The sequence below is a fragment of the Otolemur garnettii genome, unplaced genomic scaffold (assembly GCF_000181295.1).
Source record: "Otolemur garnettii isolate 467f Iridium unplaced genomic scaffold, OtoGar3 scaffold00078, whole genome shotgun sequence".
Lineage (NCBI taxonomy): Eukaryota > Metazoa > Chordata > Mammalia > Primates > Galagidae > Otolemur > Otolemur garnettii.
The window spans coordinates 9,130,979-9,146,028 of record NW_003852473.1 but is presented as its reverse complement, the minus strand read 5'-3'; the positions used below and the strand labels follow the sequence as shown (position 1 = coordinate 9,146,028).

The following is a 15,050-nucleotide window of genomic DNA, read 5'->3' as shown; positions in this document are numbered from 1 at the left end:
AGTGCCGTGCCATCACAGCTCACAGCAACCTCAAACTCTTGGGCTTAAGCGATTCTCTTGCCTCAGCCTCCCAAGTAGCTGGGACTACAGGCGCCGGTCACAACAGCCAGCTATTTTTTGTTGCAGTTGTCACTGTTTAACTGGCCCGGGCTAGGCTTGAACCTGCCAGCATGTGCATGCGGCTGGCTCCATAACCACTGTGCTATGGGTGCTGAGCCATACTTTTTGCTTTTAAAACTTACTACAAAACCACAGTAATCAATATAGTATGAGGATACTAGCATAAGGATAAAGACATTATAGATCAATGGAATAGAACTGTGAGTCCAGAAATGAACCAACATGTTTATAGCCAACTGACTTTTTTTTTTTTTCTTTTCCTGAGACAGAGCCTCAAGCTGTCACCCTGGGTAGAGTGCTGTGGCATCACAGTTCACAGCAACCTCCAACTGCTGGGCTCAAGCGATTCTCCTGCCTCTGCCTCCCAAGTAGCTGAGACTACAGGTGCCTGCCACAACACCAGGCTATTTTGTTGTTGCTGTTGTTGCAGCTGTCATTGTTGTTTGGCAGGCCCGGGCTGTATTTGAACCTGCTAGCTCAGGAGTATGTGGCTGGTGCCTTAGCCGCTTGAGCCACAGGTGCCAAGCCTGTAAAAATATTCATAGCTAGGCCACAATATGAAATGTGGGACTTACATGGGTAAAGTTTCTTTAAATGTCTCAATCCTTAGGCCCTTCAGAGACTTGTAGGCCTCACTCTGTTCCAGCCCAACTTACACTCAGCAACTGATTCACCTATCTAAACTTCTTGGGCTGTCAGGCTGGCTCCATATGCAAATATGTTAGCGCTGCTTTACTGTCCCTAAACAAAGTGCCCTACACCTGCCCCACTCTAAGACCAGCTCCCTTGACCCTGTGCCACATGGTTTCCACCTGATTTTCTGCTCTTCTCCTTCCAGGCAGGCTCCTCACTTACTGCTCTCCAAGCATGGTGGCCACTTCCATCCTTCAATCCCACTGCAGTCCCCATTTCCGCAATGCCTTCACCACCATCTTTCCACAGGCAGCAGCATCACATCCTGGGCAAGCTCTCATCATATAGAAAGTCCTCGTTGTTGCCTAATTTTGTGGCTATTCTTATATGTCCATTATTTTCACTCCTAAGCTGCAAGTTCCAATGACTGTGGGAATCATTATTTATACAATTATTATACAATTATTATTTAACAATCTTGCTCATCTTATTTAGCCTTTCTTTGTCTCATCTAAAACGTGGGGAATATTTACATGACAGGGTCACTGTGAAGATTAAATGAGTTAACACTTGAAAAGAGTTTGGCATGTGTCTGGCAGACATTAAGGGCCCAGTCCACGTTAACAGCTAGTATTATTTTGTCTGCACAGTGCTTAGCACATCCCTTATTTGTAGTCTCATAGTACATGTATGCAAGTGAATAAATTATCCCACATTAATGTGAGGTCTCTGAAAGTTTCTATTTCTGTAGGAGGGCTCCTTGCTTCCTTCAATTCATCTGCTTCTGGGAACTGGGAACTGCATCCTTTATTTAGGCAATTTAAGACAGAGTGGGAGAGCTCACAATTATCACTCAAAGTATTAGCAGCAATTGTTGGAAAACTCAACTCCTGTCTCTAGGAGTCCCTGGCGCACAAGTCAGCAGCACTGCAAGAAAAGCAGTGGGAGCAAAGCGCGGGGGCGGCCCTTGCAGCCAGCAGTGCACCGCTCCTCAGCCTCACTTTTCCTTCCCCTCTTGGCCTATTTTCCCTACCCTCACATCTCTCTCTTTTTAAATTATCTTCTCCTCTCTATCTGAAAATGAAATTTAAAAAATGAAATGGGAGAAAGAAAAGGGGAAGGCTGTGCCTCTTGGGGGAAAACAGCCCTCACTCCCGTGGCCAGGGGGCTGGGGTCCCCAGCGGACAGGTGTGCGCCGCTGGACCGCTGCTTCCAGGGCTGGTGTACTGGCTTCTGGGTAGCTTTCCTACTCTGCCTACTCCAATGAAAGGTCGTTGTTAAAGTTTTGTGTAAACAAAGCAAAATTTAAGCTGGCAGCTACAACAGAAATAACAGGCAGCTGGAATTCTGTAGCATTTTTTGACTTTTGAAAGGAAAGAAACAGCTTGTGCCTAAGTAGTTAAGGAAACCAGGAATCCAGCAGTCTGATAATGCCAGCTGTCTCCTTAGAGTGAAAGCGGCGAAGAGGCGTGTGTGGTCTCTGCTTCCACCTTGCTTCGGAGGTCTCTCTGTGGGCTGACCGTGCCCAGGTCCGGCCCTCAGCCTCGCTGCTCTGGGTAACTGTCCGGTCCCCCTGTACTGTGGATGCTCTTGGCCTTATAGGCTCCCTGGGAAACGCTCCGCCTCCAGAATCAAGCCACAACCTCTTTTGACAACAGATGATTCTGTGTTGATCCATGGGGTTTATGTTATCGTGATGCAGAGTCTGAAATTTTAGGCCCAGCTGTGCAGGAACATCGTGTGTGCATCAGTGTCCTCGTTGTGTGTGCCAGTGAGGTGCGCACTCATGCTTCCCTCTGTCAAATTCTCTAAGTCCAACATGCACAATAAAACATGCCTGGGAAATGAAAAGCCACATCTCAAAACTGTAAGTGTGCCAGACCCAGAGCTACGGAAGCACACCGCAGAACGTGAAAATTCTGATCTTTCCCTTAAATCTGTTGATTAGGTACATATAGCCATGTTTATACCTCTGTCAGAAACCTGAATTATACTATTTTTAGGCCTGTCCTCTTCTATATCTTTATTTTAGGCACATCCCTGCACAAAGTTCCTTCAACCTCAAAACAGTCCTTATACACAAGAAGTTATGCGGGCTGGAAATAAGGAGTTTCCGGTTTCAGTGGCCACACAGGTCTCCTCCTTGAGAACTGCTGCCAAGTCAAAGGGCCCAGAGATTCTTTTTCTTTTCATTCTCTATTTCTCAGTTCTAGTGACAGCTTGAGGCTCTGTCTGTTTAACTATTTTCTGTTAACTATCTTCTGTTAGTTTAACAGAAGTGACAGCTTGAGGCTCTGTCTGTTTAACTATTTTCTGTTAGCCTCTTTTGTTTAACTATTTTCATTCTGCACTTTAGGCCTTTCTCTTTCAACAGAGACCATAAAGGAAAACTCCATTCTGAAGGGCCAGACTCAGTACTGGGCCCAGAGTAATAAAAGCCACATGCACACATTCTAGTAAGCTTCTGTGTTATCTGACAGCCAGGGTCGTGCGTCTGTGTTCCTCCAGCAGGCTGAGGCTGCAGAATCTCACAGGAAAGCAAACAGCAAAAGGTAATGCTGCCACTGGGAGGGTTTTTAGGGTTCTGTGACAAGTTTCCATTCTAGTTCCTCCCATCTGCAATTTTAGCAATTGTGACAAAGATGAATAATAGACAATTCAACAAAATAAAACATACGGCAAGGGTTCTAAAGCCAAGCTTTTACTCTGGTGCCACCTTATAGTAGCAGAAGTTATGATTGTGATGGCAAAGGCAATATAGAGAATCAAAAAAGAGCTGGCACAAATCACGTCTTTATGCCGCTAATGACTTGCTTTCCTCGCTGTCATCACAGCTGCTTCTGCAGATGAGGAGGAAATCAGAGTCGTAAGTCCATTGAGCCATTTGCTGTTCCTTCTAGTTCAGATAAAGCTGTCAGACCCTGAAACAAGGTTGAACTCTTCCCAGAGGCACCTTCTGGTGTTATTTTCCACTTTCTCTTCTACTTCTACCCTGGGCTCACAAACAGGGGACCCAGATATACCTGCTAAGTACACAGATGTCAAGTAGGGTGGGCTTGGGAGTCCAATTACAAATAGTTCAGAATGGAACATAGAAAATATGATTTCTCATTATAATGGAGTTAAGTTTAATCGATGCCTTACTGTGATGGATTGCACTAATTATATTTTAAATGAATAATATTGGCTCGGCGCCTGTGGCTCAAGTGGCTAAGGCACCAGCCACATACACCTAAGGTGGCAGGTTCAAATCCAGCCTGGGGCCTGCCAAACAACAATGACAGCTGCAACCAAAAAATAACTAGGCATTGTGGCGGGCGCCTGTAGTCCCAGTTACGTGGGAGGCAGAGGCAGAAGACTCGCTTGAGCCCAGGAGTTGGAGGTTGCTGTGAGCTGTGATGCCACAGCACTCTACCCAGGGCAACAGCTTGAGGGTCTGTCTCAAAAAAAATAAAAAGAACAATATTTATCTGATTCCTGCTCTAAACATTTTCTACAGGTTCCTCTGATTATTACTGCATTTGGGGAGGGCAGAATCAGTGCTCCTTAATTTCATTTTGAAGGAATGGCCTACAAGCTCCTCTACTTTTAATAATGTATTTTTAAGTCTTGAATTCCGACCCAGAGGTCTCCTTCCAATCTCACTGTTACCTCTCCCTCTAATAAAAGATATAAAGTCTATGATATCTCAAATTTCAAAAGTAAAGAGCCAGGTAACGCCGTGGTACAAAAGGACCTTATTTCATGGCCAAGGTTGTGTTTCTCAAACTCAGCACATGTGTGTGGAGATTTGGTTGAGGTGCTGACTCTGACGCCTTGGAGCTGAGGAGGCCTGAGATGCTGCAGCTCTGCCTAGCCCCTGCACCATGGGCCACACCCTGAGTGACAAGGTCTTTGAGTAGGGAGTCTGTTTGCTCTTTTTCATTTTCCTTACCCAGATTGGCTTTCTACACATAAGAAATAAATTAATAGTAGATGTTTGTTTAAGTGATTTTGGTTTTGCCCCAGTTGTTATGTTGTTCCTCCATTGTGTATTAGAGATGAAAATACAAGAGCCTAAAGAGAGAGCTGTGACCCCTCTCTCCTATACCTCTCAGTGGGAGAGATGAATATCTGGCATCTCTATTTTTCTCTTCATATTACTAAAAAGCTTTTGAATACCTTGTTCAGAAAGTTAATGATTTGCTTCTCCTTTATTTTCAGTGGTAAGCTAGTTTTACCTTTGTGATTCAGAGCATTATGGGCTGTCCACTTCACTTTATAGAAGCCTTGGAATCTGCTCTCCTAGATCCATATTGCTTCTACTCATTTTCAGGGATTTCAGGGACCATTTGCCTTTTCTTTTTTGTATGCAAAATTCCCATCCATGTGTGGACCCACTTGGTGTACTTGAAGGGTACACCTGACACTTCAAGCACTTGACCTGTGCCTGAGCTGGACCCTGCACTGTACATCTCCAACTATGTTTGTCAAGCTTTCTGCAAGACTCATCCAGAATGGACACATAAACATAAGTTTCAGCAGAGGGGAGAAGGTCCTGGTTGCATTCTGAGTGCTAAAATGGATGATATCTGGATACTTAACACAGGTTAAGTATTATTTGCTGCTGTATCCTGTATGCTCATGCTATCCAGGGCCTGGCACATAATAGGTGCTCAATAATTGCTTCTAAATGAATGAATGGAAATATGTTGATGTTATAAATGAAGGCATAGCTATAGGTATAGCACCAGCCAATTATTATCTCAATTTTTACAATTATTCATAGAAACAAGATAAGGTAGTCACTCTCACCACTTCTATTCAACACAGTACCAAAGTGCTAGTCAAAGTAATTAAACATAAAAAAGAGGAAAATGTATTCAAATGAGAAAGCAAGGACTAAAATTGACTCTCTGTGTAGAGGACACAATCATATATGTATATAATAAAAATATGTAATGACTCTACCCCCCCCAAAATGATAGAACTAATAACTAAATTGAATAAAGTTGCAGGATACATAGTCAACATACAAAAATCATTTGTGCTCCTAAACACTAACAAGAATCTGAAAAAGAAACTAAGAAAACAATCCCATTTACTACTGCATCAAAAAGAAAAAATAAATAACCAAGGATGTGAAAGGTCTGTATACTAAAACCTATAAAATATTGGTGAAAGACATTGAAGACACAAATAATAGAAATTATCCCACATTCATAGATCCAGAGAATTAATATTATTAAAATGTCCATTCTACCCAAAGCAATCTATACCCTCAGTGCAATTCCTATCAATCCCAATGGCATTTTTCACAGAAATATAAAACACAGTTTCAAAATTTGTGTATGGATTCATAAAGACCAGGAATAGCCAAAGCAATCTTAAGAAAGAACAATCCTGAAGATATCACATTTCCTGATTGCAAACTATATTAAAAAACTATAGTAATAAAAACAGTATGATATTGGCATAAAAATAGACAATAAACCAAAAGAACAGAACAGAAAACCCAGAAACAAACCCACACATATATGGTCAATAAATTTGATGAGGGTGTCAGAAATACATACTAGGGAAAGAATATTCTCTTCAATAAATGGTATTGGGAAAACTGAATATCTACATGCAGAAGAATAAACCTGGACCCTAATTTTACACCACTCACAAAAAAATAACTTAAAATGGATTAAAAACTTAAATTTAAGATCTAAAGCATTAGAACTATCAGAAGAGAGCATAACAGAAAATTCCTAAACATGTGTGTTGACAGTGATATCTAGGATATGACACCAAAAGCATATGCCACAACAGCAAATTAAACAGCAAGCTTACATCAAATGGAAATGCTTCTGCATAATGAAGAAAACAATCAGAAATGAAAAGGTAGCTTGAGAAATGGTAAAAATATTTGCAAATCATATACCTGACAAGGAATTAACATATAAAATATATAGAGAACTCCTACAACTTAACAGCAAAAAAAAAAAAAAATGATTTAAGATGAGCAAAGAACTTGAATAGAAAATTTTCCATAGAAAACATTCACGTGGTCAACAGGCATATAAAAAGGTGTTCAACCTTACTGATCATCAGGGAAATGCAAATCAATATCACAATAAAATCTCACTTCACTCCTTTTAAATATAAATATAAACTGGTAGAGCCATTATTGAGAGCAGTATGGTGGTTCCTCAAAAACTTAAAAGTACAACTACCATACAAGGAATTCTATCTCTGGGTATGTATCCAAAGGAAATAGGAACATATTTCAAAAAGACACCTGCACCCCCACATTCACTGCAGTGTTGTCCACGATAGATAAAACATGCAAACAAGTGTCAGTCAACAAGTAAATGGATAAAGAAAACATAATGTGTGTCTGCACACACAATGAAATATTACTCAACTTTTGACAAAAAGGAAATCGTGTCATTTGCAACATGGATGGAACTTGAGAGCATTTGTGCTAAGTGAAATAAGTATAGAGAGAAAGACAAACACAGCGCGATCCCACTTGCATGTGGAGCCTGAAAAGGTCAAAGTCACAGAAACAGAGAGAAGTACAGTTGCTACTGAGGGCTTCAGGGATGGTGCAAATGGAGTTACTGGTCCAAAGCACAAAGTTATAGTTGTTAAGATAAATAAGTTTTGGGGATCTAATGTACAGCACAGGGACTGTAGCTAACAATACTGTACTTGAACTGTGCTTACACAGTAGATCTTGAATATTCTCCCTACACACACCACAAAGGCAAATCTGTAAGGTGGGGGGTGTTAACTGACTTGATTGTGGTAAACAGTCTATCCATACATCAAATCATCACATTATGTTCCTTAAACTTATACCAAATTATTTGTGAGTTGTACCTCAACAAAGCTGGAAAAAATAATTTTTTTTACATAAAGTGATAAGAAACACTGATCTTTTATGAATGGTGAATATGCATCATTTTATCTTGTTCTAAGTTTAAGAGGTTATAAGAATATAGTATTTTTCCCCAGGGGTAGGCATGTTAAGATGAACCAACTGTGAATTTTAAAACTAAACTTTGGTATGATGCTTTGCAATGCTAGTTTGCAGTTTTGGATTGAAGTTGAGGGTTTGTTTAGTTTATCAATTACATTTTATAAAATAAAAAATTAACTAATAGAGACAGACACTAAGAACTTTTTGCAGAAATTGATGATGTAACATCCTTAGTATTTTAAATGCTACTTAAAGACAGACATCTTAATTTGGCTTCTACCTCATGAAATCAGAAAGGTATAGATGCTCTGTGCCTTGAAAAATTCATAGAAGAATTTCCCCCACGATTTCTATTCCTACCCCAGCAGATATATGCCAATATCAAGCTTGGCTTTCTAATGTTATACATGGGAGCTAATGATAATACCAATGATATGCAAATAATAGGGTACTTTCCCATTTTACAAGGAGAAGACTGAGACTACAGAGTTTTTATAACTTGCACCAGGTCACACAGCTAAGGAGGAGTAGAGCCAGACTCAGGCCCCAGAGCTGTTTCTCCCAATCAGTCCGGATTCTTCTTGGCCCTTCCCAGACCAGCTGTGCAGCCTCTGCCTCTTGCCAGTTCCTTCAGGTACGTGTCTCTGGCCTCTGGGAGGATTGCCACAGGGTCTCTGAGAAAAGAGCACAGGTGAGCTGATTCTAAATTCCTCTGGCTGATGATGATGTTGATCCTTGGTGGGTTGAACAGCCTTCTTTTGGAGAGAGATCTTTCCCACTGCAAATGCTCATGCTGCCTTTATGAATCAGATTAGTATCATATTAAGGTCAAGTGAATGTAGGCAATGTTAGGCAGTTATTTTCTAGGTTGATCCTATCCACCCAACCAGCAAAGTGAGAATACAAGAATTTGGCACTCTCGATGCCTTTTGTGGTCCATTCTGTCCTCTTCAACTTCTGCACAAGTCTGCAAAGGAAATCCTGTGCATTTTTAGGAACAAGAGTTGATTTTACTAGGGGGCCTGCCAAGAACTGAGGGCATCTGGAAGTTTAGCATTTGAGATTTCTCCCTTGTGGTGAACATCCCATACTTTTTAAAGTCCTGTGTTAAAAGGAACATGTGCCTAGGACCACCCCACTCTAAATGCTGGCATTGATAAACCCTCACCACGCACAGTTCATCAGCCATCAACCCTCGCTTTGGGCATTATACTCAGAATACCGAGGCTTAATGTGAGAGGGAGGGCAGGAAGAAGGAGGGAAGCAGACTCGTGCAGAGCTGAGTGACAAACTCCGTGGAGACACAGCAGTGAGGTCTGGGGAGAGAGAAAATGAAAGGAAAACAAGACAAACTGAGCTCAAAAGCGACATTCTCCACCTTCAGAATTTTGCCATTCCCATCTTGCTCAGGACACAGTTTCTTGGTGTGTGAGTTCTCAGCCAGGTGTTAAGGACCAACAGAAATGTAAAGCATTTCTCAGAGTAAACTGATGATATCAGAATCACCCAGGGTTCTTGTTAAAGCAAATTTTTGGGTGCCATCTGAGCCCTGCTATTTCAGAAACCCTGAGTTGCAGGCATAGAATGTGCATTTTTAGCACACATCCCAAGAAATTCTGGTAACTAATGAAGTTTGAGAATTATACTTTACTTTTTAAAAAATTCTCTTCCTAGTACAAGATACTCTTAATGTAACCACAGAAGAGTCTCAGTTTCCCCATTTACATAAAATATAGAACTAATTTGGGTGAGAACGCTAGATAACTTTAATAAGCAGCATTTCCTTGATTAATATTTTGGATGACTTGACACTGTGTAACCCACAATGGCGGCAGGCTGTGTTCTGTGAGCAGGGTGGGTGGCTGGCATTCTGTCATGACAATATACCACTGTCCCCAGCCTGGGAGGCACACTGTAGCCTGACCAACTGTGCTGTGATGTAGAAAGCTCAGCTGCATTAGCTAGCAGGGAAATGAGTGTAGCATTTATCAAAATTTCAAGAAATTCACAATTCTCTTAGAAGGAAAAGTGGATCATTTGTCCAGACACAGAATTCTACAGTGATTCTCTATTTAATGAAGGCGTCCACATAAAGTTATATTGTTAGGTGCCCCACATGTTAAGAGTGATGAGCAATATTTTTAAAATTCTATTAAAAACTATAATATTACAATTATACTACTGATTCACATCTCTATATAAACAAAATACCGACAATGCTTTTAAAACCTGAATTTTTAAGTGTCATCTTGACGATTAATATTCTTTTATGTAAATTTAGTACATACTAGAAAATTCAAGAGTCATAAAGACTTGTTAAAAAAAATAAGTGATGGTTTGAAGATGATTTGGGGAAATACTAGTTATTGTACTGCATTGTAAAGAATTGTAGCACAACGTCATGTTATAAAGGAAGATCATTCTTTGTAAGAGTTTTTTCTATAAGTTCCAAACTATGTTTTCAGAAATGAATCAGGAATTCCCTCAGGAACCACCAGATCTATTTTTCTTTCATTCCCTGGCTGTACTGTCCTGGTAAAACCTAGGTCACCTTGTTAGAGGCAGACAGGGAAGGTATGTGAATGTTCAGCATTAGACCCCAAAACCCCAGTGAGAAATGCTTGAAAGAGACACTAAGAGTTTAAGGACTTTGATACACAATTACAAAGCCATGTGGGACCCTTCCAATTGCCAAGGGCCTCAGGGGAATGGCAGGGACTGGGAGACGACTAAGAACCACCTGTTTAAGAGGCTCAGTGAGAGACACTGACATGACCCGGTCCCATCCCAGGCACCATGTGGGGAGCAAACAAGCACAACACAGAATTTAAGTCAAAAAACAAAATCTGAAACAACCACAGCTGGAATGATCTACATTCTTGGTCCAATAAGTAATAAAGTGATGAGAAAGGAAAGAATTGGGACACCAGACACAATGCAGCTGTCCCCGGAAGCTGCTGGGCCGCTCCTCCACAGAATGGAATGGCTCCATTTGTTTTCCTTTCATTATTTGTTGTTGTATTGGGGGGGGGTGCTAAAGAAAGGGGAAAGGAAAATATTTCCCCCTTATCATGTGATACAGTAGTTTTATTTTTTTCAAAGAATTGAGAAACGTTTGTTTTGCCTAAAAGATGTGGGTAACCCTTTAAATGCAATTCAAAAGCATATGAGGGCAGAATATTTGTTAGTGGAGGACTGTCTTTCCAGAAGACAAGTCAGTCAAATGTGCCAGCCCAAATTTTCCAGGAGAAAGTGTGTTGCATGACTAGGAGTGTTAATGTGCTTTGAAAAGGGTTCATCTGTGACTTTTGTCCTACAGGTCTGAGGCCTCAGGCTGATAACACATTTCTGATACTTCTAGGAACTAAACGATCTTGGTAGATCCAAGTGGAGCTCCCACAGGACCACAGAGCAGTGAGAGTCCACTGTGTTTCTTCCTCACAGCTTCTAGTAGGTGGTCTTGGATCGGTCAGGAGAGAAATCAGGATCTAGAAAAATAATCACGAAGTAGGGCATCGCCACTCTGTAAAATAATAACAGTGATATAAAACGGAGAAGGGATTGTAGGGCTCTTTATTGGGCAGTTGTTATTTGTTGGACACTTTCCCTCTTTTATTCCTCACAGTGTTCCAAAGCTCTTCATCCCCATTTCACAGATGAGCACATTGAGAGAGCCATGTAGAACCAAGATTAAGAGTGAGTCCTGGCTATGTAGGTAGTATAGAGCAGGCCTGTGTCCTGCCGACTCGAAGTGACTTCGGACAATCTTTCTTATGCTTCTCACAAACAAAAATTAACTCTCATACTATAGAAATGAAAGCTATTTTTCCAGGATATTTGCATTTCATTTAATCAGTGGGACCATATCAAGAGCGGTAGCAACTTACTGAAAAAGATGAGACTAAAATGTTTTGTGTAAAGTAAATTCGGTATTTAGTCAAAGAGAGAGAAATGGGTGGGGAAGGGTCAGTATCCGGAGAACTGCTTTTTGCATTTTTTAACTTTGTAAATCATTATGAACCTTAAATATTTTCCTCTTGACATGTAGTCAGTTTAATCTTTAATGTAAAATGTTACTGGGATTTTTCCTGTGCTTCTCAATCTTAATCTAAAATGTTACTATTAAGCACTACATTTTTAACAGATATTAAGTATATTTGAAACAAATAAGAAATATATTCAAAAAAGAAGAATTTTTTTTTCTAAAAGGGCACAAACTTAAGTAGAAACCAGAAACCTCCATTCTCTATAACCATGAAGAATGTAAAGAAAACTGCATTTACAGTGATTAATATATCTGAATGACTGAAATGGTGTTAATCTGTGAGTACATCACCATTTAGAATGCCACAATGTTGTTTGGCTGGGCATTTTCAATTTTAGTGATTAGAGAGGAGAATTACTTGGATGTCTGAGTTGCTCCTCACTGGAAAGGAGAGAAAGAAACAGAGGAGGTAATTAGTGTGACCAAATAGAAGATTGTAGGGGTGAGGAGTGACACAATGACACTTCCTCCCAGCCCCTCAGACTGGCCCAAGGGGCTGGCAGGGCCAGAGAGGAGGCTGCAGTCAGCACCCTGGGGCTTCTTCCTTTCTAAGAGCACTAGGCAGGGGCCAGTCAGCCTCCATGGATCTTGCCAGATCTGCCTCAGTCTGTGATTCTGAAATAAAACTTCATTTAATTTGAGAAGATTAGCATGAAGAAAGGAAGATGCATGAAGCAAGTGAAAATGGCAATTTTAAAAAATGGAGTGACAGGCAGTTCACCTGTATCAAGTCACACTGATGTATCACTGGGGTACATCACATCACCACATTACTGTGTCACCTAAAACACAGCACACACTGGGAATGTTGAATCCATGCAAGGGAAGGTTCCCAAAGAATCCTTCTTTGCCCAATATTCAATCTTTCCTAATACCAGTATAATTAGCTTTTTGGTTACCTTTTTTTTTTCTTTTGACCATCTTTAAAACAAAAAAGAACTTTCTTTTATATTAATGAAGGGGTAAGGGACTTATAATTCCAAGTTATTTGAAAAAAAATAATTGTTTTTAAATGTTTTTCCTCTCTTACATCATGTAACTAACCTAGTGTCATAGCTGAAAAGAAAAGCTGCTAGTTAAAGCAATGGAATTACAAGATGTTGGGCTATAATTCCTGCCTCTGTAACAAGAGGAGTATCATAACCTCTTTTCATTAGAGCATGACTTTTTTTCTTATGACTTGTCAAAGTTTATGAACCCAAAGCCTATACTTGCACCTCAAAATTTATTGAGCATATATTATGTGCCAGATATCATGCTAAAGGCTAGAGACAGAAAGATGAGCCACCACTTCCCTGCACCCCACTGACCTGCGGGGATTAAAAGGAAATGTGTTTCTGGCCTGTGAGAGACGAGGTAGAGTGATGGATTTAATGTGCTCTTCATACCCTTGTCACTTGGGGTAAATATTCAGTTTTACATCTCACTGTTATTTAAAAAACATTGTAAGAACTTAATCCTCCTGTTATAGCCAAAGAGGTACTGAAATGAAGCTTTCTTTGAGTTCACAGGAAATCTAGCACTGAAGGGCCTGAGCTATAGAACAGTGTCATCCAGACCAATTTTATTTACAACTTACTTCTGCTTTTCATTCACGGAATCTCCCATGGCAGAGATCATCCATGAACAACCTATAGGTAATCAAGCCCAACAGATTCTTTTCAATTTGCATTTTCCTTAGAAACCCCTGCACACTCTCTCCATGAAGCCCCCTCACCTTTGTCCTCCAGGCACCATTCTCTTCCTTCTCCACGGCTTCTCTTCCTCCTCATCTCCTTTGTGGGTTTCTTCTACTCTGCTCACCTCATGGAGGTGGGTGCTCAGTTACCAGGTCCGAGCTGGTGCCACACACACTCATGCCTGAGGCCACATCCCTCATTGGCTCTAATGAGCTTTACATCTTGGCTGTTTTCTGGACACTTCACTGGGATATGCCACAAACACATCAGCTAACACTCAGGGTGTTTACAATGGATCTGGCACCTTCTCCTTACCACCTGCTCCATTCCCTCTGTCTCCAGCTAATTTGCCAGTGTTCATCAGGCCAGCTGTCAGGACAAGCCAGAGACCTGGACTCACCCTAGACTCTTCACAGCTGAGTCAGACACCAAACCCTGATCACTCACTCTACTCACTCTAAATATTTCCCCATTGTGTTCCCCTTTATCTGTATTGTGGGGGCCAGCCAGGGCAGTTGTCTTTGCCACCAGTCTTGTCTATCTTAAGAAGTGTCCACACAGGCTCCAGAGTGAGGTCTCTAAAGTTCCAATGTACTCTCCTGTTATTCCCCTGCTTGCTTCAAATCCCCTGAGCATTCCCCTTTATACTCAAGACACAGTCCGCCCCTTCTAATCCTATCCCTGTGTACCTGGCACATCTCCAGAAGAGAGTTCCTCAAGGACATAGGCTGTCTTTTCATTCTGTCAGCAGGTACCGTTCGAGAGCCTCCATATCCCAGGCACCATCCCTCTTCATGGAGCATTTGACTCTCAGTGGATGTGCAGTAAGTGTGACAGGAAAGGAAAGAGGGAGGATGGAGGGGAAATGGGGAGAGAAAGAAGGAAGAATTGACTCAGATCAAGTGTTGCATTCTATCAGACCTCTAATGTTGCACCATAGCATTTCTTCTTGATAGATTTTGAACTTGGTTTTGTTGGGGGGGGGGTTAGTTTGTTTGTTCGCTGGCTTGCTTATTTTTTTGAGACAGAGTCTGACTCTGTGGGCCTGGGTAGTGTCATGTGACCTCATCATAACTTACAGCAACCTTCAGCTCCTTGGGCTCAGGCAATCCTGCCTCAACCTCCTGAGTAGCTGGGACTACAGGTGTGTGCCACCATGCCTGTCTAATTTATTCTATTTGGGGTAGAGACAAGGTCTCACACTCCTGACTTCAATCTATCCTTCTGCCTCAGCCTCTCAAAGTGCTAGGATTCCAAGTGTGAGCCACTAGACCCCACCTGAGTCTGAACAGAGCAAACTCTGTTTTGAGAGCAGACACCATGAAAATTCAACTCAGACTCCTTAACACCAGCATAAGACCTGATTTTTAAAAACAGAATCTCACTAACTGTTTTTTGTTTGTTTGTTCGTTTGTTTTTATTGAACGGTAACTATGTACATTAATGCACTTCTGGGGTACAGTGTGGGGTTTTCACAAACAATCCGAAATACTTCCATCAAACTGGTCAGCACAGCCTTCATGTCATTTTCTCAGTTATTGTTTTAAAACGTTCACATTCTACTCTTAGAAAGATTCACTTGTACCCCTGTAAGACAAACCTCAGAAGTGATCCCTCTAAT

The 15,050-nt window shown here is 41.1% G+C and overlaps 1 protein-coding gene across 1 annotated transcript; it reads left to right on the top strand.

The window, feature by feature from the left end:
* The first annotated feature begins 1,036 nt into the window (after nucleotides 1-1,036).
* On the top strand, nucleotides 1,037-5,305 carry TMEM212 (transmembrane protein 212). Its single transcript, XM_012807905.1, is given in 3 exon segments — nucleotides 1,037-1,082; nucleotides 4,964-5,081; nucleotides 5,083-5,305. Coding segments are annotated over 3 exon segments (387 nt in total).
* Nucleotides 5,306-15,050: the final 9,745 nt, after the last annotated feature.